General features: G+C 38.5%; 1 protein-coding gene across 1 annotated transcript; it reads right to left on the bottom strand.

Annotated features, from left to right (window-relative positions):
- Nucleotides 1-1,319: 1,319 nt before the first annotated feature.
- Nucleotides 1,320-26,089, bottom strand: gosr1 (golgi SNAP receptor complex member 1). The gene is made up of 9 exons (XM_080888975.1): nucleotides 25,936-26,089; nucleotides 23,020-23,131; nucleotides 22,208-22,295; nucleotides 21,975-22,082; nucleotides 20,866-20,957; nucleotides 17,500-17,574; nucleotides 5,820-5,849; nucleotides 3,874-3,956; nucleotides 1,320-3,633 (listed from the first exon to the last, which is right to left on the bottom strand). Exons 1-9 carry the CDS (start codon nucleotides 25,967-25,969, stop codon nucleotides 3,509-3,511), a joined length of 747 nt encoding a protein of 248 aa, XP_080745101.1. The 5' UTR covers nucleotides 25,970-26,089; the 3' UTR covers nucleotides 1,320-3,508.
- Nucleotides 26,090-26,345: the final 256 nt, after the last annotated feature.

The raw sequence follows: 26,345 nt of genomic DNA, 5'->3' as shown, positions 1-26,345 counted from the left end.
ACCGGCCCGTCGCCATGGTTACCGGCCCGTTGCCATGGTTACTGCCCGTTGCCGTGGTTACCGACACGTCGCCATGGTTACCGAAACGTTGCCATGGTTACCGACGTGTTAACATGCGTTTACATGTGTTGCCATCGTTACCGGCCCGTTGCGATGTTACCGGCCTGTTGCTATGGTTACCGGCCCAATGGCATGGTTTACATGCGTTGCCATGGTTACCGACACGTTGCCATGGTTACCGTCGCATTGCCATGGTTGGCGGCCCATTGCCATGGTTACCGGTCCGTTGCCATCTTTAAATCTGCTCAATGATTGTTTTAGAAGTAAAGGGACACTTTTATTATTGTATTCTGGCAAGAATTTGACGTTTACAGCTAAAACATATTCCATTTATCTACTAATTATCAATGCATTTTCTTAAAAGGTTAATTTTAGTGGTGGCACTAGAGGTCAGTCAGTCAACAGCCAAATTCAGGCAGCCTGACTATGAAACTAAATTTTTTGAATCACCCAACTTTCTTGCATGTCTGTGACCATCTGTGTTTTTCTCATGACTGGCGTCTAAAGAAAGAAAGAAAGAAAAAAAAAAGGCTTTTCCCACAGAGAAGAAAAAAAATCCACTGTGGTACATTTGTGAATGTAATATTTGTGTATTGTTCAGTCTTCATTGAGACTGACAGAAGAAGGTATTGATTCAACTCTGCACTGGTGCTGTTGTCTGCAGTCCTGTATTGGATTGCACAGCTGTTGTTGCTTTTATTGTATCTAAGCCCTGTACATAGGGCATACACACTTCGACTTCAGGGAACACAAACACCATTTATCATGGTCACCACAGCTACAGACTGTAGAGTAGGAGAGAATTTGTGTGTGTGTGTGTGTGTGTGGCTCTCTTCAACCACACACACTCACACAAATAAAGGCCTGGCTTAGTTTCAAATGCTTAAACTGCTTTTTAAATATTCACTTTGTTCACAAAAAAAAAGACAAGATTTCTGTCTTTACACCTTAGCTCCTTCTAATAAGGAAATTTGCTAGCCAGAAGTTACTGTAGCAAGACTCTTCTGAGAGAATCTAGCACTTAGTTGAGTGGCTAAAACATTCAGGAGTTGCACCTCTGCAGTCCTCCAACAGCACGTACACACTTCTCAGCTATACTTAGACTTCAGCGCAGGATTTCCCCCTTAAAGGATGTAAGATATTAATGGGCAGGTGGCAATCTTTTCTGACTGCTGTAGTATGAAGAAAAGGCTATTCCTGTCATAATGCCCAATCAGGATACAGACCATATTTTATTTATATATATATATATATATATATAGGTTTTCTTTGTGAGGAAGGCATCAAACAGAGGGGATGAGAACAAGAAACCAAAGGCTCTCTCATCACTCCACTGTTGTGGACATTTTTGTATTGGATTACAGTCAACTGACAGCCTGAAGCAGTGAGAGAAAAGCGCATTGATGTTTCTCACACAGCTGCTTTGCTTTCACATTCCAGCACCGGCACCAACAAACTAAGACTTTAATCGAATGAGTCGAAGCCTGTCTGCCGTCATTCCCTTCTCAGCTGAAGGATTCAGCGCCTCTAGTGCCTCTTTGAGTTCCAAGTGGATTCAAACCAGACGCAGTCAGTCAGGCTCAGGTCTGCCAGGTACACTGTGAAATGTGCAAAACGTTTAACTCCACCAGAGGCTGGTCATCAAGCCCTGCTTTCATTTTTCTGCTATGGAAACCTTGAAGCAGTGCACTATAAAAAGGTTTGTGACTGAATATATTTCACCAGTTTTTTTCTTCTTAAAAGATACTTTATTTTGCATGGCTTTGAAAACAGCCAATCAGGCAAGCATGTGGATCAACTGTTCCAAAAGAGAAAAGCTGCCATTTATTTAATGCTTTCTTATATTCAATGATTTAGGACTGAACTTAGACGATCAAGCAAGTTACAAAAACTTTAACACAAGTTTAAAAGATTACAGTAAGAAGTAACTGAAATGTATATATTAATGTGGATGTGTGCAAGTAATGATTGTTTTCATTCTATGCCATGACTGCCTTATACTAAAAATGCCTTATTTTAACAAGTAATGGCTCCTGATTAACCTGTGAGTTAATTTATTGACAGTGCTGTCCAAAAGTCTTGAGCCACCCCTCATTTCTTTATATTTTGCTTCCACTGAGCCAGTCTTTCTTGACTTTTTTAACGCGTTCTTGCGCAATAGTGCTTTTGTCTTCCTGAAGGTCTTTCAAAGGTTTTATTTGGATATTGGCTTCTTCTTCACTAATTTTCTGTCCGTCTACTGTTCACTGAAGTCTCATCAGAAATGGTCTCAGTGCAAGGTAGAGAAACAGGGAGGAAAGGCAACATTACACAGGTTTTTATTCAAATCGTCGTGTTTTGGAGCTGTATTTGCAAAAGTATCATCAGACTGATCCACCATGCAGTTCCATCAGCTTTTTTAGCATGACATTGATCCCAAACACTCTGCCAAAGAACAAAAGGCATCGAATATCCAAAGAAGAGTTTTGAACGTCTATCAAGAAATCTGGAGAACTTTTGCTGAAGACAAAAGAAATTACAAGAAAGCTGGTCCCACGAAATATTGACTTTCAAGCTTATTAGAACTGTACAAACTCCTTTTTTTGCCTTATGAACTGTATGTTAACGCAGGCTTATAAATGTTTCAAAAAACTGCTGCACATATTTCCCATTTTCAAACAAAAACAAAGAAATGTGGGGTGGCTTAACACTTTTGCTCAGAACCTCTGAATGTAAAAATGTAAGATACAACCGATGGCTCTGCCTTTGAACCTCAATATCACTTTCTTGAATCTCTCTCCCACCTGTCATTAACTTTATAAATCCACTTTCCACGGGTAAAACACATAAAATGTAACAGATTATTATTATTATTATTATTATTATTATTATTGGAGCCTTGTGGTGGCATTACATTTATGCAGAAATGTTGATGAAGTTTCAAATAATAGAGTTTCAAAAATGTTCTAAATGAGCATCTTCTAGTGTCACACACTTTGTTGTACATACTGATATGAATAATTTATTAATTCACATTGTACAGCCCACAATTAACTATCCATCCCACTCCACCAATTAAAAACAACCATTCAGCTTAAAATCCTTCACCTGTGAAAAAAAAAAAAATAAATCCATCACACAATCTCAGTCTCTTTACACTTTCAGTGGCACAGAATTGCTCTCAAGGTGATTTATCAATATATATTTTTTATCTAGTCTTATTTGTAGTTTTGGTCTTCGTTCTCTTGTTGGCAGAAAACACCCAACCACCAACCCGCCATCTGTCCCCGCTGCTAAATACAGGTTCAGTAGAAAATGTTGGCCAAAATTTGCTCCTGTCCCAAAACTGGACCAACTTAATGTCCTTCTGCTCGGGAACCTCCAGGGTCCTCCAATCACTCAGCTCAGCCCCCAGAGAGTTTCCATGCTACAAAGAGCAGATGAATCCTGCCTCTTTAAAGACTGAGTTTCAGTGGAAGGCATAGAGCAGGAGGAGAATGGTGCAAACGCCAATCACCGCGCCAAGGATCAGAGAGTCCCTTCTCTTTCGCAGGTTGATTCGCTGAATGAGGTTGTTGATAGCTGGGAAACGGTCTGAAAGAGTGTAAATTAAGGAAAAATACACAAATATGGGATATAGTAACCGCAGTAACACTATTACTGGCTACATTTCTATAAATCCTAATAAGAAAGACCATTTTCTATCAAATATGTGAGCGCTAATTTTTGAATGTCCTATACTGATTTCAGTCTAGAAATCCTTTAAAGATAACTTTAAAGGAGGTCATTTGGTTCCCCGCATACAACACTGCACATGTGCAACATAAAGGATACTGGCCAGAGTATTGACCTTGCTCTGTATGGATTTCAGCATGCCCCTTTGGAAGGTTACGTTCTCCTTGGTCGCCATAGCAATGCTGAAGAAAAAGAAAGATGTAGCAAAACAGATGAGTAGAGAAAAGTGACAATCCTTCATGTCTTTGCTCTTTATTAGTAATGGAAAAGTACCTCTGACTGTAGGCGAGTTAGAAAATGTAATTTTTATCTTTTCTTTTTTTACTTTGGTTGTCTCCACCAAACATCGTGGTGCTGTAAATCCCCTGTGTCATTCAGTACTGTTTCTAAACTTTTTTTTGTAAACCAAAACTACAGAAAAGGATTTAAAGGGTAAAACCTAAAATTGTGATCATTCCTGCTCATTCAAACACTATTCCTCCCTCCTACATGCAGTATCTTTATGAGATGGTTAGGCACCTATAAGGGCAGTACAGATGTGCTGTGGTATTGTGCTTCTTGTTCTAAAACTTGGGCCTCAGGAATCTTCAGAGCAGCAAAGTGCAGCTGAGCAGTTGGCAGGAAAAGTTTCAGGCTCTATGTTACACAAAATAATCAATACAAGCTTCAGAGCCCACCTTCAAGCACTTTGTTCAACTTTTAGTTGTAAGAACTAATCCCTAATAATCATTTATTTCTCTTACAGTAACCTCTCCACAGCTGTACCAAAAAAGATCCACAAACAGGTTCTATAAACAATAACTAATGGCTAGATGCCAGCAGCAGTGGCTGCGAGTGGTACTGGTTTGCTTATGCAAGGAGAGAAGTTACTTTAAAAAGACATGACATGCTGAGAAGCATCATTTAATCGGTTTAAAGATGATGTGACATCAGCCAATTATAAAAGCTTTTAGACCCGTTTAACGCCCCTTATATACGACACAATGAATAATATACTATTTGAACATATGTCATATTATAGAAAGGAAAATTTTTGATTCGAGCAAAAAATGTTCAATTATTCTAAATTTTCACTACATGTAGGATTATGCTAGTATTCAGACTGGTGACAAACAGAACTAGTCATAGGGGACCAATTCCTCCCATCTCAGAGTAAAAGATCCCCAGAGGATGCCGGTGAAAACAAAGTAAATGAAATCACCAGTTGTTTACTCTTTTGGCTGGTAAACATGATGAGCTGTGTGTGTGTGTGTGTGTGTGTGTGTGTGTGTGTGTGTGTGTGTGTGTGTGTGTGTGTGTGTGTGTTTCGACTGAGCACTGAGAGACTATGACCACTGTGTTCGTCTGAACGTGTTGTGCGTGTGATGTGTGAGTACGGGTGGGTGGGGTCTTAGCATCTCCTGTGGTTTGGAGGTTGCTGAGGGGACAATCTGCAGTCTTGGCCTGGAGCTGTGTTTTGGGGATCATGTTCTCCTCAGTTAGGAAGAATCACTTTGCTGATACCAGCAACCTCGACTAGTCAGTGTTAACCGGCTCATGAGAATCAGAGCTGGAGGACAGAAGTGCACTCTGATCAGTCAGTTTTTGTTTTTTGGTGACCTAAACGAGGAATGTTAAACTGTCCAGCAAACTGTTGAATAAAATCCCAGATCACAAATTATGATAGTGCCTCTTAATGCAATATGTGCAGCAAACAGTGCCTCTTCTCCTTGGACTGAGGTCATTAAGATTAAACTAACTACATCTACAAAACTTTTTAAAAGGATAGCCTGTAAACTACAGTTCAGTATATTTAAGAAGATAACGTGTTATCTGTCACACCTGAGAGAACTGTAATTTTTAAACCCATTTTTTAACTATAGCCAGAAACCAGAACAATACTCATCTTAAGAGACTTTAAATTATATTGAAAAGAGCCAGCCACATTATAAAGGGGAAATCAATGCAAAGCAACAATGCTCTGTGAGCACATACTTAGCAACAACAAACAAGAAGAAATCTTTGTAAGAACCAGACACAGATGAATAAGGGAAAGAAGGGCTTACCTTATTGTGTCATCCATCAGTCGATCTGAGCTATAGACAGTGAGAAGGAGAGAAAAACGCAAGGGAAGGGCACTGGTTAGATATTGATACAAGCACTGCAGAATAAACAAGGAATCTGCATGCTTGATTTGGCAGAATTTGTATACTTCCTGACACAAAACCAAAGGCCATGCTACAGTATGGTTTGGTCTGGTCAAGCTGTTGGAAGACTGATATACTTTTTCACAAAAAAAAAAAAAGAAAGAGTTGTGGTAGATTCTGTTAAATTAAAAAACAGAACAAAACTTGCACAGTTTTGAGTGTCTTTTAAGATCTCCTCCTGTACAATCTGTGAGTCTCTGAGCTTCTGTACTGATTTATCATTAAAATGGGAGCAAACGCCAGCAAATTGTACACTCATGCGCCAACTGCAACGGATCCGTTGATGTTTGCAAGGGCGACAACACCATTATATTTGGCCCATATAGCAGTGACTGAGTTGCACCAAAAAGGCATTAGTCTTTTTTTTTTCTCTTTTTTATTTGTTTTGTTCATTTTCCCCTCATGGATAAATCAACTCAGATGCCCGGAGGTTAACGTTCTGCATCACTGCATAAAAGAGGGGAAAGTGGAAGGCACTGCTACACTCCTAATCCCACACAAACCTCTTATGCTGTAACACTTGTTTTGTGTCTCAGGTTGCTCATAAGCAAAAAAGCTTTCAGCGGTTTATCTTCTAATTGGAATCAATTTGGATAATGTTCCAGAGAACTAAAGTCAACCAAACAAACAAAACTGCAGGGATTGTATTTCATAGTTCAACAGTCATTCATCTTCCATTCAGCAGCTCCACATCCTCCACCTGCATGCTCAATGTGCGGTTTCCGTTAAGCTCTTAACAATGTTGAGATGAAGTAAGAGAAGGCGCTAAAAGATTTATACCTCACTTGCAAGATGCGAGATCTTCCTGATTGCATCACAGTTTTTGTGATTCTGTCATTCTCTCTGTTGATGGGCAAACATGAGAGTAAACCACCAAGAGCTGGAAAATGTGGCAAAAACTGTAGTTCCTCTAGGTTACTAGCAATTAGGGCAACTAAAGACTATTTTGGTAGCTGACTAATCTGCCAATTTTTCTTTGACTAGTGGATAGTCAGTTATCTTATAACTTTTATTTATGCTCCCTGTGGGCAAACCTCCCGTTCTAGGTTCCAGTACCTCACTTGCTCAAGTCTGCCCACCTGTGAATATCACTCTGTTGTCTTGTACCACAGCAAATCAAAATAATGACCTACGAAACATATCAGTTTACTCAGAATAAAAAGGAAAATGCACAGTTTGTGTTTGTGTGTGTGTGCACGCATGCATCTGCATCATAAACTTTTAGAGCGCTTTTATTTGAATAATATTATGGTTTGCTGCGAGGTCAAGTCAGTCTCAGATATCTGTGCTTCAGTTTTGATAAACTATTACTGGGTACCAATTAGCAGTCCATTTCTTCATCTGTGACTTGATAGAACTATTTTCTGCTCCAGCTGACTTTTATTTTGCTTTGCAGTGAGTGTTTACAGGAAAGGTGGTAAAGAAAGCCAAGCCCAGACATAACAAGGGACCTTTTTTCACTAGAGCTCCCTACTATCTGTGGTATTGAAAGGTAATATGTCTTATTTAACTTTTTGTCTTCTAGGCAGCGAGTGGGCAGGACCAATTGGACTATAATGCATATTCACAATGTGGGCTGTGCATCCTTCTGTTCTTGGATCACAGCTGCCCACACTGGCACCAACCTCCTTTTTTTGGCAGTAGTTTGTAAGATCGTAACTGCATTTGTCTGACTGAATGAAATCAGTTACAGGAGGTGAAATGATAACTGGCATCTAACTTCATTATGAGTTAGATGCCAGTTACCATTTCACTTAATAAATGTATTATGGGAGCTGGTGGGTGGACTGAAGAAGACTGCAATTAGGCAATTATGCAGTAGGAATAAGACTTTATAGCATTAGAAAAAGACCAGAAATTATATTCTAGGATCTGAGATTTTAAAACACATAAAAACTTGAAATAAGTATTTGGTTAATAAAATATTAAATTAATTGGTGCGAATAAACACTGTATGTCTGAAAGAGGCCAAAAAAGAAGAACTTAAGAATGCAATATGGACAGAGACTGCTTAAAAGATGGAAGGAGGTGCGACAAAAAAACGAAGCCTTTAACTGTCCTTCACCTGACAGTGTTCTGCTGATAAATAATGAGCTGAAGAGGAAAAAGAGAAAGCTCGGGATCCGCCTTGATTTATGGAGTTTTTATGTGCAGAGATGAGATGTGGCAAAAGATTTATGCTTTATATCCTCCATAATCATTTTGCAGCTATAGTGGTGAGCTTGATTGTGCCATTTATGTATATTAGAATTTCTGTGGTTTCAGCTTTGAGTGGGGTTCTTTCTGTTTCCCTTGGTCAGTTGTTTTCCTGCCGTCATTAAGTCACTCATTAGCTTCCAGCTAATTGCCCTTTCCATTTTGATGAATCAACCCATACTGTCCATATGATCTGCTGCGATTCACAAACAAATGATCACACAGACAGAATGCTTATTGACAATTATGTACACTTTGGTTTCATCTGAACAGTATGTTAAAAAAAAAATACTACATGCATTGCAAAATCATGGCTACAAGGATTAAAACAGTACTGCCCACAAGTCCTTTAACCCTTGTGTGGTGTTCGTATTTTTGTTACTCAGCCAGTGTTCATGGGTCTGGTGGACCCGCTAGAGTTTTGGCTTTCCAAATTAACACTATCAAACAATTTTATGTTAAATTACTCAACAGATGTTTACTTCATCCCAATTACAAGACATATGAACAGCAAACATGGTTAATTTTTTCCCTTTACCTTTGTTAGATCACATTTATGAATTAATGTGCTTCTCGTTTTTCTTTTATATAAAATGTTATAAATAAATCAGTTATAATCAAGTGGAGTGAGTGGAAAGACACAACACATTTACACGTGAAAAAATAATTAATTGTTTAATTTTTCTTTTGAAAAAAACTGAACACGGGTCTCACAGACCCGAACACCATACAAGGGTTAAATGTATGCATGGTGTGCCTCCCCAGAGCCTGTACCACAACATAATTGATGCAGCGTGGGATCGTCCTGACAGAGAAAAGAAGAAAAGGCAGCCAATATCCAAAGAAGGGCTTTGAATGACCTCCAAAGTTTACATCAAAGTTTAGTTGAAGGGCCAACAGATAACATAAACTGCATGCTCAGTCATCCTGGTAAGGAAATCCCAGAAAGTTCATTCTGTTCATCTGGATGTAGCGTTTCTGGTAGGAGAATCATTTGTCAATGAAGCTATGGTACACGTTTTGCTACTGAGAAGTCCCACTAAAACATTACCAACATTAAGTACTGAGAGGAAAATCAGAACATGCCAGTAAGCAGCTAAACACTTTCAACTCACTGAAATGAGTCTTCTCTCCCAAACCGTAAACAATCTTGATGTTTAAATTGCTTTCACAAGGAAATGGATATGAAATAGATCATAATGGACTGTTTTGTGTGAGCTAGTCAGTGAATATGGTTGATATGGATGATAGATTTAAAATAAGCTGTGGTATTGTCCTCATATCATTACAAAAGTGTGAAAAAACATAAATTAACTGACACAAATTGGTCCACAAACACTTTTGTTGGGTAAATCTATAATTAAATCTCTAAACGTCCTGAACTAGTTCTGTGGTAAGTTGTAATGTGATAGAAAAAATACGAGAAAGCACTTCACCGTGTATCCATGGTGCAAACTTAAAAATCGGCAACAGGCTAGACAGACTAAATGCAGGCATCTTGAAGACAACAGAGTGACAGAGAGACTTTGAACACCTGTTTAAAATGCTAGGTGGAAAACCTGAAGAGTTCACCATGATCAAGACCTTGCAAAAAAATTATAAAAGAGATATTGGCATGATATACTGGCCACTACAGTTTTAGAAGTACCAGCCCTGGCTATTTGAGTATTTTCATTATTAAAATGGGCAATTAACTGTCCTTGTTAAAAGAAAACAGATTAACTGGACAACTGTGAAGATAACTAACCCACACAGCCTAAGCACTGTAGTTGTAAAATACCTAACTCTCACCAAATTACTATTGTGTACTTTGCTAAATTACCTAAGTAACTTAGCAAAGTACACAATTATTCAGCAACCATGCTGGCCTTAATGATTAGCAAACAGAAACATTCACAAATTGCAGGTTCTTTGCAGCTGTTGGATGTGGCTCATGGATCGTGCGATTTGATGCCCTTGTTCGTTATGCTGCACTAACTTTTTAATTTTTTATTTGTTATAAAAATGCACAATTTGAATATGTCTTGTTTGATATGTAGATGATATTTAGATGCTTTTTCACTTGAAGCAAAGCATCACATGCAATTCTCATGAGCCTGGCAAACAGAGCTTACACATTTAGAAACAGGCAGACTATAGAGCCTAAATGGACACAAAATGATGAGTTGTGACAGTATTTACTGAAATAAAGACTCAGAGCATATCTTAAAGCTTAATAACTCAACTTTGTGAGTGAAAAGAAAAGCATCCAGAGAATCATCATTGGATTTCCTTGTGAGTTTGAACTAGAAGTCCTTATGTGACCACTACCATTAAAGCTGTTGCAGCATGAACTTTTAATGGACTTACCCCTCCCTCCCTCCCTATCTCTTGTTTATTTATGAAGGCTAACCTCTATGGCAAAGAGAAATGGAAAAACAGATCTACAAGGATGGAGAAAGAACCAATGATGAGGCGAAATAACAGATCAGCAGCATTTATAGTAGCTTTAATTACTAAATGGCATCAAGTTACACTTGCCAAAGACTATTATAAACTAAAGCTAAAGCAATGAGTATCAGTGACAAAACTGAAAACAGCTTTCAGCTCTAATATGTAGAAACATCTGACTGCTGTAGAACCACATACTGAAAACTGATGAAAGCTATCTTAAAGTTACAGTGTATAAAACCTCACCACTAGATGTCAGTAGATTATAGACTGGATTCAACTTCATTCAAGTTTTTTTTCTTACACCTTCCAATTTAAGTACATAATCCTAGCTATAGTTGCAGCTTTAGTCAACCAAGAGAGATCGAAAACATTAAATTTAGACTGTACCCAGTAATAGTTGTGGCCAATCGGTGTGTTTCTACTACTGTTTGTGTGTTAAAAAAAACAAACAAACAAGCAAATAAACAAACAAACAAAAAAATAGTCTTTCACTATTTGGTTTGCCATCCTGTCTTTAAGTCTGACGTCATTATCCATTTCCGGGTCCAAACTCCGCTTCAGGTCCCACAGTCAAACGGACAACGTGGCATCACTGAGAGTTAAAAATGGTCTAAATTCTTTCATCTTTAATAAAATGATGAGTGTGGCTGCTCTACCAGGTGTAACAATTAAATTTAACATCCAGGCATCCACGAAAACAGAATTTATGAAGTTTAACGGAGTTTGAAGTTAGCAGGGAGTTGGCTCGCTAGTTTCCATCTAAAGATAATATAGCATGTTCTGACTGAGGGATTTCAGAAAAAATTAATACATACCGCTCTGCTATCACTTCTGACATAAACAAAGACAAAAAACTAAACAGCAGTGACGTTTGTAGGGTTACTTAAGTTGAGCAAGCTGGTATATAATGATGTGGTAAGTGGTGGCTAGCTACACAGTTATGGTTAGCATAATATACTGTAAACACGGTAAAGCTGGAGGATGAACGCTAACTTTTTTCCACTTGATTCAAGTTAATGTGAGGGTTTCCAATGGTTAGGGACAAATGCAATTGCATGGCAGGATGCTGTAAACGGGCCAAACTTCAGTCAGGAGAACAACTGAGATAATCCATCCACAATACAAGGTTAGTGATTAATATTAGAGGTGGGAATCACCATACATCCCACGATACGATATTATCACAATACTTAACGCACGATACGATATTATTGCAATTTTTTAAAAATATTTTGCGATATTCAGATTCTGTACATAAAGGTAAGCTTTATCAATATTCATTTTATCTAATATCAAAGTCTCACACTCAGTCTTTCTCTCATTTCAGTCAGTTTTATTGTTGACAAACTGAACGGTTTGTATTACAGTCTAGTCCAACTTAACTGAATGCAACCATCTGGTACAATTATAGCTATTCTGAACTATGCAATTTATGAAAACTATGCAGCCCATTCAGCAACTGAAGAATTTGAAAGTAAATTAAAACAAAATATAATTTTACATTAAATAAAAAAGTTTTAAACTTAATTAAAATAAAACATGTCTTAAATTTAGTTTATCGCTGCCAAAAAAAAAAAAAAAAGTTAAACACATTTGGACAGTGAAGGAATGTCAGGATTCTTGCTCAGAAAAAGGAGCTGATCAACATGCTCTGAAGTCAGAGCATGTTCCAGTCCACAAAAACGTTTTTTGTAACAAAATATCGATTTCTGCTGTCCCTGTATCGATACATTATTAGCAAACAAAATATCACGATACTACACAGTATCGATTTTTTCCCCCACCCCTAATTAATATGTTGTTGTATTTGCTGGTCTGTAGTTATACTGTAAGGTTTTAAAAACCAATCTTTAAAATGTGCTGCCGAGAGAGGCCAACAGTGATCACTTAATAAACGCAGAGTAGTTTGGACCTGGAAGCAGGGTTTATACGTCATCACTTAACAACTGGATTTGGTTAAGAAAATCTAACCAGTCCACTGTTTATATGCCAGATGACAAGCTTATGTAACCATTTACAGGAGGCTGTAAATCTTTGTGAAAAGAATCCGATACAAGTCATGGAGTCAGAGAAGCTCACTTTTTCCTGAGGACAGCAATACTGAGGTGAGATGTTGAGGATACAATGAACTTTTCTGTCGGTTAGCACCGCTGTTAGCTATTGTTATCCACTGTTACCGAGCATTAATGAAACTTTTTTTTTTTTAACTGGACTCAAATTATATTCTCACATGAGAACAAATACGAGAGTTAATTCGCAGAGTGTCAAACTGTCAGTGAGAAAATGTGATTTTTAAGACACTGAAGCCTAACGTTAGCTGGCATAATAGCTTACAACCAGCTACTGTTGTTAAAGCCGGCTCATTCGTAGCTGCTGAAAATGAGTAATTGCAACAATATCTAGAACACATAAACATGTTTATACACATTTTCATGTGTTAGAGGCTTGACTTCAGCTCAGGTGATGAATCTTGAGGTGAGGAGGAAGAGGATGATTTTTTTTTGTAGATGCTTGCCACATTGTCTCCTTTCTTTATATTTTCACTCCTATGGTAAAGCGGACCCCTTCTCAGATGATAAAACATAGGTATGAATCTTCATATCTGAAGGTGCAGTCATGAAATAAATAAAAGTTGCTCACTGATATTTGTTTCAGTGGGTTCTCTTAAGAATCAATAGAGATTTGCAAGCATTTCACTCACTGCAGTAGCTTGTAGATTAACTGCAAGAGAGCTGTTTTATAGGCTGCAAATTGATTAGTCTTAGCTGACCAGTTTGGCAGCCTCAAGCCATCATTTGCCAATTTATAAATGGTTCAAACACAGTCATTACACAAGGCCTCCTACTTACATTTTCCACGCTAAATTATTGGGGCAGCATGATGAAGCAAAAAAAGTTCAATAAATTAAAACAGATCATGCAGCTTTACATAAAAGAAACCTCATTATTCATGCTACTTTTCCATAAAAGTCACCTTTGACAAGAGATCATCACAGACTGCGCCAGGAAAGTAAGATTTTCACTCAAATCTCTCATATTTATCGGGTATCTGTGGATAACAGTGATACTCACCAACACATTACATCCCTTTTCTCTCTTTTCCCTTTCCTGTTTTATGGCTTTAATAGGATCAATCAAGTGTAACTCAATCCTCATCTCCAGTATCCACTTTCCCTCCCATCTATGCCAATGGTAAGGGGAAGCCCTATAGATAGTATGGGCTGTGGTTTAATAACAAAATTTAATTAACAATATCCTGATCAAATGCAAATGACAAGCAAAACAGCCTGACTGCTGAGAAAGCATCTCAAATGGTAATGTTTAGCTGTGTGTGTGTTTTTAAATAATCTTCATTTTAAAATAATTTATATTACATATTCAGTTAAGATGTTTGGAGCCAAAATATTCTTCGACCCACTCAAGCACTTGAAGCATTAACTTGTCTCCCTCATGTGCTAAAATGAGCACACCTAAATATTCATTTATCAGCCACGAAATAGAAGCCATCTCCAGCTATTATGTCACAGGAGTACTGTCTGGTACTGGGATGCTGTTAAAGCATCCATTGTGTTATATGGGTTGTATGATACATCCACTGAGCAGTTTCTGTGGTGTGGTAAGATACACTGTTCTCTGTGGGACGCCAACCCCATCAGGGGGTTGCTCGGTGTCCAATAACATGGGCAGTAATGCGTTAGAGTAGCATCCATATGAATGCTAGGACCAAATGTTTCCCACCTGAACAATTCATGGTAATGAAATGTCATGTTATACAGTTCAGCAGTCAGCAGTACCTATGTGATTCTTGAAAACCACTGAACTTACACAGGCTGAATTGTACTCCAATTAACCATCAAATATTGAGTGTTTTGTGAACGCTAGAATACCTCTGCTCATTTTTTATTCTGTTTAACTCAGCAATACCTTTGATTATATCCTTGAGCTCTAACAAATGTGTTGAATCCATTTCCTTCCTCTCAATTATTTACATCCATTTCTTTTGGCCTGCAGTCCTCTTCTTCTTCATCTTTATTTGCACATTGCTATATATCTTGGCATGTTGCTGCCACCTATAGGTCAGTATAGAAGAGTCACAGCATTTGTAGCACCGCATTCCATTTCCTTCTGGACAACACAAAAGAAATGGGGGACGACAAAGAGAAAAATAGACACAGCACACCAACCACTCATGGCAGATGGTCGTCTTCTCTGAGCCTGGTTCTGCTGGAGGTTTCTTCCTGTTAAAAGGGAGTTTGTCCTTCTCACTGTCGCCAAACCGCTTGATCATAGGGGTCATATGATTGTTGGGGTTTTCTTTGTTGTATTATTGTAGGGTATAGCTTACAACATAAAGCGCCTTGAGGTGACTGTTGTTGTAATTTGGCACTGTATTAAATAAAACTGACTACAGACCTACAGAATACAGAGATGAAGGAGCCATGGACACTTTCACTGCAGTATTAAATTTACTGATACTGTTTATCAGTACCATTAAATAGGTGCTATAAAGACATACCGTCAAAAAACAAACAAATAAACAAAAAACACAGAGACATATGGTACACCCTAGGCCACTTCCACTCCCAGCAGAGCTTCGACAACATTCCATTGGTAGACTAGGGACATTGAGTCATTGCTGAACCTGCTACACAGAGCTGTGGCTGCAAGGTAGTTGGTGTCTGGCATGGGTGTAACCCCTGAACCAAATGGTCGACACTGAAGGTGAAGAGCGTAATCGAACTAAAGAGGGAGTCCTAACCTAGCTTGGTTAGCCTGTGGGACTTTGGAGGCAGCTGATAGTTACCAACAGGCCAAGCAGAACACATCTCGGGCAGTGCCTGAAGCAAAAACTGGGCTGTGGGAGGAGTTTGGAGAGGCCATGGAAAAATACTTTTTGACTGCCTCGAATGGTTTCTGGAAAACAATCAGTTGACTCAGGAGGGGAAAGTGGTGGTCTACCTGCACTGTGTATAGTGTGGGTGGAGCACTGCTGACTTTAACTAAGAATTTTGTTGGACGGTAAAAGATCTTTGACAATCCAAAGGTCTGATTGGCAAACTGGGGTGGTTGTTCCCATCTTTAAAAAGGGGGACCAGAGGTTGTGCTCCAACTATAGGGTGATCACACTCCTCAGCCTCCCAAAAGCTATGTCAGGGTGCTGGAAAGTAGAGTATCTGAGGTTCGACTAACAGCTGGTTAGTCGAACCTCGGGATACAGGAGGAACAATGTGGTTTTTGTCCCAAATAACTGCCCTGGTCACGGAACACTGGACCAGCTCTTTATACTCTTGAGAATGATTGAGGGTTCATGGGAGGTAGCCCAAGCAATCTACATGTGTTTTGCGGACTTGCAGAAGCCATACCCTCTGAGTATTCTGTGTGAAATGCTTCGGGAGTATGCGTGGTCGGACCCGTTGCCAAGACCCATTCGATCCCACAGAAACTGTTGCTTTGTCCGCATAGCCAGCAATAAGTCAGACTCGTTCCCAGTGGGTTTTGGACTTTGCTAGTGCTGCCCTTTGTCACAGATTCTGTTCATTTTTTCTGGAGCAGTTTGCAGCCGAGTATGAAGCGACGGAATGAGAATCAGCACCTCCAAGTTTTACGCCATGGTCGTCAGCTAGAAAAAGATGGAGTGCCCACTCCGGGTCAGGGATGCGTTATTGTCCCACGGAAGAGTTTAAATATTTCAAGGTCTTGTTTAGGAGTGATGGGCAAGGGGAGTGGGAGATTGACTCAAAGCGAAAAAGCAAAGGTCTCGATTTACTGGTCGTCCAACGTCCCTACGCTCAACTATTGTAAAGAGCCTTGGGTAGTGACCAAAAGAATAAGGTTCTGGATCATATTCATATCCAGGACACGTTGGACAGATAATAGCTCTCGGCTGCCCTGGGAATCTCTTGGTGTTTCCTCAAACAAGCTGGAGGAGGTGGCTAGATTAACATTTAAGATACCTGTTAAATACAATTTAATGTTGTTGAAACAGGAGCGTTACTGACCTTCGTGCTAGTTGCTTCGTGTTAGTTACTAATTTAAATGCAAATTTATATTTAACTGAACATATAGTAAAAAAGTGTAACTGCTTTATTTCAAAGACATAAAAAAATCCATAAAATGCTATGCGATTAAAGTTATTTAACTAGACCACACTGTATTTTAAAGGGTCATTACATAAACATCAATTTCAGTATATAAATATTAGCCATGCATTGTGGGAGCAGGTAAAGCCTGTTAGAAAATGAATGGAGAGGTCTTTGAGAGGGAATAATTGCAGCATTATTCCTTTGAGAACTTGATATGGGAAACAAATGCAAATACTAATCAGTCACACTGCTATGTATTGGCCATGTAAATAGCTCTGTGGTAAATTTGTGTTTCGTTTCTTTGTGTGTGTGTGTGTGTGTGTGTGTGTGTGTGTGTGTGTGTGTGTGTGTGTGTGTGTGTGTGTGTGTGTGTGTGTGTGTGTGTGTGTGTGTGTCCTGCTGCTATCCAATTTTACTTTCCATGCAGTGTGCATCTAACACCTCTGGCACAAACACAGGGAAACGCATAAAAAAAGAACCACATGCTGTTCTGCAGGGGTTGAGAGTCAGCCAAAAGATTGTGGGATACTAAGGTTGCTAGAGATCAGGATTTGATCTTCTCTGTCATGCATGCTCATATAAGACCTTAAGTTATGAATTAACAGAAGAACTTCACATCTGCTATGAAGTAAACGCATGAAGAGAACAAATGAATGTGTCAGAAAAAGACATTTTTATTTGTTTTTCCCAAATCGTGGGCCTGCGCCATCAAGGTTATTCCAGCTTGCTTTCCTAAAAAAAATATCTGACTATTTCACATTTAGGATGGCAACCTTATTCTACTTTTAACTGCTATGGTTAAATAATACAAATGCTTTGGGAACTTACTTTCTCAGATGCTCATGCTCCTTTAGGAACAGCTCTGTTCTTCTGTTGTTGACCCCAGAACCGCTCTTGTATGTCCTAAAAAGGCAGGCAGATACACTCGTGAATAATACTTTTTTTTTTTTTAAATGAATGGTAATTTTCAACATTTAGGCAATGTCAGATTTACTTGTGTGTCAAAATCAAGTTTTCAAAGTGTAGATAAGAAATCTAAAATGACAGCCCAAGTTAACAGGCGACAGCCTTGATCCCAATTCTTGTCTCTGTAACTTTGCATACATCAGAATCAGAAGTCAATCAAAAAGGAGCAATCTGTAAGGCTGCCAATGTAATTTTCACAAGCAGATTGCCACAGGGTACCAAAGGCTGGCAAACTTTCAAAGTGAGGTGACAATCTGCGTTTTATCCTGCAGATCTCACTCTTCTTTGCAAGGACCACTAAAACACACAGCATATACAAGGAATATAAAAATGTAAAGGCCTTGTTCCTTAAACTGCACATTAGCAATGTGATAACAGCGTTAAAGGTGTTAATCGCTTTACTGGTATGGTAGCGCTTTACTAATTCACACAAACTGCTAATATTTGTAGCATATATGGCTATTGCATACAGTGATTATGTAATGATTAATTAATCAGAAAAGCCAGACAGAGAAGGTAAGCATTTTAAACTTTTTTTTTAACGACTTGATTGTCTTTCATGGCTCTTTTTGTGTTTCTAACCCATTCTTTTTTTTTAACACTGCATCAAATATCTAATTTCCTTTTTGTATTTTCACACCAAGGATGCCACCCTTTGCAATAATAATAATTCTTCAGACTAAATATTGCGTTTCCATAAAACTATAAGCCATGATTGGCCAACTGCCCAAGTAGGTCTGAGTCTGAGAAACTGCAGGGACATTTAAAAATTATGATTCCTTAAATGTGTCATTTTTGTCAGATCTTTTGAATTAAAGCTGCTGCAGTGAACAAAGCAAAATTCAAAGAACTGTTTTCCTAGAGAAAAAAAAAAGGAGAAAAAGAGATTTTTTTTATGGTTAATGAAGAAACAGAAAAAGAACCGTGCTCTCCTCTACTGAGCAGTCAGAAGTGATGAATGGGCGTTGCACCACTCACAAAGTAAACACAGCAAACCCATTCTTTTCTGTTTGATGAATCTCTAGCTATCAGCAGCCCTGAACTGCTGACTCCCATGCCTTCTTCGTTTCTGGTCATTTAACACTGCCCCACCCTCTCGTCGAGCAGGGGAGGAGGAAGGCTATGAGCACATATAGTACACCCCAGAGTGACTGCCTTGAGCCCAATCTGACCACCCTAGCAACTGGGCTGATGCTTCTGTGGGACCAGAATTCTTTGTACTGACAGACCGATTCATCACTCCGGCGAGGCTTTTTAAAAGGGCACCAATGTAAATCATAGAAAACTGTCATTTTTGTTGCTGACATTTAAAAATCAAAGCAGGAGAAGAAGGGTTGTTACATCTCAGCTCAGCTCTGCAGCATGCTATTACTATGAATGTGGTGTGTGTGTGCTTCAGTAGTCTGTAAGCACAATGCAAGTTATTGATATGGTGTTTGATATATGCCTCACTGTTTCATTTGAGTGCTTGTATCAATTAGATAGTTCGGACTCCTTGTTACCACATGGAAAACATATTCTGAAACGTGTGCTGGTCCATTTACTTCACAGCCAAGAGCTCTACTGCCCTCTGCCTGACAAAAGAGAAAATGCTTAGCTGCACCAGATATTCCATCACTGTATTAATGTCATGATATTTTACACATTTCTGTACTGACCCCAAAATTGTATTTTATAAAAGCATCTTGTAACTACGTTAGTGTTCAGATAGGCCAAGGCTTAAACTGTGCTGCCAAGAAGACAATGTAAAAACACAAAGTCCAGAATTCTGTGATCAGGAAATTGTTTTTGCTGTTTTCGACAACAGAATTTTGTCATATATTTTCAAGTCACATCTTATTGCTTTCTGTCTATTATTTGCCAGTATTGATACTTAGGATCATTCAGATAAGGGGTGGTCTCTTTAATTAAAAGTCATTTTCCGGTTGCTAGGCAATAAGTTGCCACATCATGCTAGAAAACTGTATGAAAATGCATCTTTTGCACTTAAAAGATCAGACAAAGGTGCTTTTAAAGTGGTGAAAAAGCAGAAAAAACATTAAAGTGGAAAAAAACCCAAAATAAAAACAATTGGCCAAAAAAAAAAAAAAAAAGCTCCACCGATGTCCTATGTAATGAAGTGGCTCCTAAAATAAAGAGATACATTTGCGTCCTTAAAAAAAATATTACTTTCAGTGATTTCAAATGTAATGAAAATCCTGATTAATACTTTATTAAGTAAAGATTCACACTATATTTGATAACCTCTCCCATCCTCTGTTAAAACAGAGAGAATAAAATCATGCATTTGACTGCTCCTTTACTGCTGCTGGTGGTTAAGGCATCATTTTCTAGCAGTGTCTGATTCACCACAATATCTGTCATTTCATCGGTATTTTACCTTCTTCTTGTGCTGGACTCAAGACACACTCGAGGGTCCAATGACTTGATACAACATCTCGTGACACAAATTGGTATTACACAAAAGTCTGCTTAGTATCCTGTACCCTATCCTTAGTTTCATAATTTAAATGAAAAACTGCACCCAATGCTGTTTAATCTGTTGTTTTTTCACACTCAGGTCATTCTGGAAAAATGTAAACTATTTTAATTTATAGTAAGCTCCTTAAGAGCTTTATAAATTACTTAATGAATACTACATTTGTATATTTATACATAGTTAAGTGAGTGTATTCCTATTGAACATGTATGCCTGCCTGCAAGACGCCTCTGCATGAGAACTCTTCTCTTTGTACTCTAGATGGACAGGGAAGGATCAATAAGAATCCTGCAGTGCTCACTGTTTGCCATCATCAGTGCCTTCACAGATCAATAAGCCACTGCAAAAAGAAGACTCATGGTCTAGGGAGACCTTCGTTTCAATAAATTCCCTCAAACTGTGCAAATCTGAAGAGAGGATGCACTTCCTCAATGCAAGGCCAAAGTGAGCACGAATCTTCTATTTGTTCAAGAACATGCCAAATGGAAGTGAAGTTTCAATTACCGTATTCCTCTCAGGAATAAGGTCTACGACATAAGAGCAGTGCTTGACCGTTTTTATTGCTCAGCACCCTTTCAGATCAAAACACAAGAAAGCATGCGTGTGTAGGATCTTATCATTTACTATAATATAATAAACAACAACAACAACGACATTAATAAAAATAATAATTAATTAATTAATTAAAACATTCCCACACTGCTATAAAAGCTAAATGAAATTAGAAGGTGCTGTGGCTGAGTACTCACTCAATGTCTTTCCTGACAGACCCTAGAAGGTCTTCCCTTTCCCGGATGGCCAAAAAGTTGCCTTTGGTTTTGTGGAATTCATGTGTGTAGTCCTTCGAGGAAAATAAAGGTTTTTTTGTTTTGTTTTTAAAAAAAGGAATACAGGAAAGACAGACAAACAAACAAGTGGTAAACAGGACAAAACTGAACCACTAAGGCTAGGTTCACACTGCAGGTCTTATTACTCAATTCCAATTTTTTGATCAAATCCGATTTTTTTGTCTACTTCTTCATACTACAAATAAAATGTGACAGCAAACGCGCTTTAGTGTGAACCCTCAAAGCGGCCTGCATGCACAAAAGAAGACGTCACACACAACGCGCTCTGTTTAGACCCAGACCAAACAGTATTGTTTGACTGATGGCCGTTAATATAAAGACTTGTTTCAGACTTCACGTTTCTCAATTTTGCTTTAAGTTATAAAGTTATTTTGTTATTTACATATGGCCTAATAATTATCCTTATTGCTGTTTTAGAGGAGCGGTGCTTCAAAGGACAGTTGCAGATTTCTGTCAGAATCTGCAGATTATACAGTACAAATAAAATGTTCACGTTTCTCCAACGTTGTCTTCCCAACAGTTTCACTAACATCTGCAATGGACGGCCAGGAAGCGTTCGCGATGTCTTATCGGGCGCTTCTCCGGCACTGATAATTGGTGTCTGTCTTGTGTCAGTGACGTAGAAGACGGATTTAATGCGACCTGACCATTCAAGCAGCAGTCCCTTTCTAAAACATCAGATATGTATCGGATTCAGCACCACATACGAAAGTGACCCAGATCGGATTTGAAAATATCGGATTTGTGCCGTTCACACTGTCACACCATGATTGGATATGGGTCGCACAGGGTCAAAAAAGTCAGATTTGATGTGCTTTCGCCTGCAGCGTGAACGTAGCCTAAGACTCAGTATGTGCTTTAGAAAGTAGTTCTTGGGCTCTTCATTGAGTTCAGTAACTATAACTGAGAAGAAGTCGCTATGAAAGAAAATGATTTCAATTAAATAAAAATGTTAAAAAAAACTATAGAAAACAGATGAGCGACAGGAAAAAAGGAACAAGACAGGAAACCTGTAGGATGTCCCTGTGCCTCTGGAGCGTGTGCATGAGAGCAGCGTTGAGAGCAGCTGCGCCCGGAGAGTTGGTGTACTCCGCCATCTTGTCATTCACTGCAGTCAGCTGAGAGAGAGAAGGAAACAGAGTGGACGGATGGATAGACACGAAGGACGAGGCATATTTCCATTTCTGTTCTTATTATATTCTTTTTGCCGTCCTTTTCCACTGACCTGAGACAATTTACTTACTTTGGCTAGCAACTGTTCAATCTCCACTGACATGGTGTCAAACATCCTGTCCTGGGTAGAGTTGTTTAGCAGAGGTGTGGTGTCTGACCTGAAAGGAAAAATAAGATGGAAGAATATTAAGAATTTTTATTTAAAGCAGCTTATTTGTAATTGGTTTTTAACTCACATTAAAAAAAATCTTGTACTGTTTTCTTGTGTTTAATGGATAAGAAATGTGCTTTATTTCATAGCAGAAATTACACATTCATCAAATAAAGAATTTAAAGCTGTTAGTAAAAAATAAATAACTGTAATCAAACAGAAGTAAGTAATCAAGTTTTTTTTTCTTGATTGGTAATGTTTCAAAAGCCTACTTGGTCTCAAAATCCTTAAGGTCTGCAATAAAGAAACATGTAGTTTTTGTGTTAGAATATTCCATTCAAGCTACTTTAGGGGTGGCTGTAGATTAGCTGATTAACAAATATGCATTTTAACAATTACAATTCAGGCTAGATATGAAAACTCTGAATGATGAATATAATTAAAAATAATAACATTTTGACTAGTAACCCATTTTCAACTCCAATAAAATAAAATAAAAAACATTAAGTTTAAGCTTTGGAACCAATCTTTGCTTTTATTATATCTTTATATCTTTTTACTATATCGTTGTTTTTAAGAATAATATTAAATATGTGATTAAATATGACAACAATAAAATACAATAAATACATCTTTACATTTGGTAAAGATTTATTGCTAAAAGAATATTAATTGTTTCAGCTTTTTAGTAGTTATTAACTCTGCGGTTGAGTGAGAAGCCTAAATCTTACGTGTCTCCTCGACGTCCATCTCTGGAGCTGCTGTAGCTGGTGCATAATTTACTGAAAGAGACCAACTTCAGGTCAAGTTCGTTCTCCAACTGTCTGGCCTGCTTTCGCAGATCTGTAACAGAAGCAATCAACCCAATAAAATACTTAAAAATAACTAAAACACCATCAATTAAGTATTGCCCCAGAGTAGATGATTGATTGCTAGATAGAGAGAGATAGATAGATGGTCCATTCAACTTTTTTGTAATGCTATTTTCTTAATTAGCAACTCAACATGAAGACAACTTGACTCTACTGCTCAGCTGTGATGTCTATTTTGTCTGTTGCTGACTGTGCAGAGAGTGTATAGTAGAGTATGAGAGCTATGTAGAACAAAATTTCACCATGACAAGATTTTCAAAACTGAAAATCTTTTTGTGCATCTTCTATTAAAAATATTTTATATCAGATATCCAAAAAATGTAACACTGAAACCTATACAGAGGAATAATTTATGTTAAACACTAGGGCTGGGCCCTATCATACCGTTCACGGTAATACCGGTATAATGTTGGGCAATGATAAGAAAATGAAATATCGCGATAGAATATGGGTAAAGCGTGCATGCGCAGTGCCTTTGTTTTCATACACACCTGGCAGAAAAAGCATGGCGGCGACAGAGAATGAGAAGGGCGAAAGCAGATCGTTGAATGAAACAGATGAACCAGAATTGGTTTGTAAAAATGGTTCAGTGGTGTGGAACTGGTTTAGCTTTCGTCCGTCAGATACACACCAAAGCACTATTTTTGGTAGAGCATGCTAGCGGGCTGTCGTTATTACCGTGTTTTTTGGAAAATAAGTCGCTCTTAAAATCAATCCTTTGATTTTCTGAAAAATTGAAGTGCGCCGTATGTATGAATTCTGGTTGTGCTTACCGTCAGTTATATCGTTATTGCAAATTTCAAAATATATATCGTGATAAATATTTTTGGCCATATTGCCCTGCACTATTAAACACTTTCTAGCCAATTTGTTTAATACACACATCCAAATACTCATTAAAGCAAATATCATAATAAGAAGAATCAGAATCGTGTTTATTGGCCAAGTATATGTGCAAACACGGTTCCGGTAGATGGTGACACTCTCAGACAATCAATTAGATAAGATAAGATAAGATAAGATAAGATAAGATAAGATAAGATAAGATAAGATAAGATAAGACTTCATTGATCCCACAACGGGGAAATTTTTGCTTCAATTCAATGCATTTAGGCATAGTCAAGTCAAGACATAGTCAAGACAACCTGTTGAAGTTCAAATTGTCAAGGAAGGTTATTTGTGTGACTTGAATGTGGCATGGTTGTTGATGGCAGATAGGGTGGTCTGAGTATTTCACAAACTCAGACTCAGGATTTTTCCACATGACCATTTCTAGGGGTTACAAAAAAATGGTCCAAAAACATAAAATATCAACATAAAATATCAAGTGAGCAACAATTCCCTGGCAGACAATGCCTTGTTGAAGACAGAGGAGAATGGGCAGACTGCTTCAAGTTGACAGGAAGGCAACAAGAACTACTTAAATAGAAAACAAAAACAATTGTAAGAACCAAAGTATGGAGAAGAACATCACTGAATGCACTATACATCAAACCTTAAAGCAGATAACCTACCTACAGCACACTGGGTGTCATTTCTGACAGCTAAGGACAAAACAGGGTAGTAAGATTACAGTTCACAGGTTCACCAAAGATGGACAGTAGAGGATTGGAAAAACGTTGCCTGGTACATGTGTCTTAATTTCTGCTGCAACATTAAAATAGCAGGATCCTAAAAAAAACAGGAAAACATGGCTCCATTTGGCCTTGAATCAATAGCTCAAGCTCATAGTGGTGTTATAATGGTCTGCTGGCTATTACCAGGTCCCTTATCTCCAAATGAGCATCAATTACTAAGTGTTTTATCCTATTGTAAAGTGTCCTTGGGTGACTTGAAAGGCGCTCATAAATAAAATTTATTATTATTATTATTAATTAAATGCAGCAGCCTACCAGAGTCTTGTTGCTGATCATATCCATCCCTTTATAACCACAGTTTTGATGGCTGTTTCCAGCAGGATAATACACCATTCCACAAACCTCAAATCACCTTAAACTGGTTTCCTGAACATGATAATGACTTTACTGTGCTCAAATGGCTACCACTGGCTTCAGATCTCAATAGAGCATTTTTGGGATGTAGTGGTACAGGAGATTCACAAATTGGCGCCAACTGTGTGATGTTTTCATGCGAATATAGACCAAAGTCTCTGACCAAAGTCGGGTCCAACATGGTACTACGAAGGTGAAATGTCCCATGAGCAATTTAGTTGTTTTAGTTGTGACTTGTTCAGGGAGTACCCCGCCTCTAATCCAGTGACAACTGATACAGTTGTATCAGTTGTCACCGGATTGGGGGGGGCAATTTTAAAAAATATGCCATTTTGTTTTCTGCATTAAACATCAACAAAAAAAAACTCCTGTGCTACCGAAAGCTAAAGCAACAAGACCGTTATAGCAACAAAGCTCATTGTTTTAACACTACATTAACCAAGGGGGGGAAAATATGAAAACGCTATCTGCTCACTGCCGACAATTAACGAAGCAGCTGACACACTCGATGTGCCAGGCTGATAAGCTGTTTAGATCAACGACACGGCTTAAACCGCCGAAGGAACAGAGTTAAATGAACTTACACGGCGTCTAGTTCGCTAGCTTGTTGGGAGCTAACTTGGTATTGTAGTGGCATGTATGTTTTTAAACCATGTTTCTTACAGCCAGAGGTGGAGTGACAGGGGCAAATTGATTGCTGATATTATGAAAACGGTAAAAAAAAAAAAAAAAAAAGTGCTGTTATAATACTACTTGCTGTAAACAGGCTCGAGTGTTGCCTTACCTTCCCAGTACGTGCTGGTTCCTATTCCTGCCATCTTTGTTGTTCTGCGACGTCACCAAAATCCGGGTACTGTCACGTGTCAGCAGAAAACGTACAGGACGTACCGCACGACCGCGTCAGCCAATCAGCTACAACACAGCGTCACCTAGAGACCAGTAGCAGCCTGGGCAGAGTAAGGCTGTGTCCCAATTCAGGGTCTGCACGCTTGAAGTACGCATTTCAAGTGCGGTTACGTCACCGCCACGCGACGACGGCTGTCCCAATTCGAAGTGTACTTCAAATGCATACTCCAAATGCGCCGTCGATTTCCCCAAATATCAAGCGTGGTCCGGTGCACGCTTCGTGGTCCCATATATCCAACAATTCATAGCGCGGCGGTGGGTGTGGATAATTTTGCCGCAAAATACGGC

Source organism: Rhamphochromis sp. 'chilingali', assembly GCF_963969265.1.
Source record: "Rhamphochromis sp. 'chilingali' genome assembly, chromosome: 8".
NCBI classification, from domain to species: Eukaryota; Metazoa; Chordata; class Actinopteri; order Cichliformes; family Cichlidae; genus Rhamphochromis; species Rhamphochromis sp. 'chilingali'.
The sequence above is the reverse complement of the archived record's forward strand: the minus strand, read 5'-3'. Positions and strand labels throughout refer to the sequence as shown.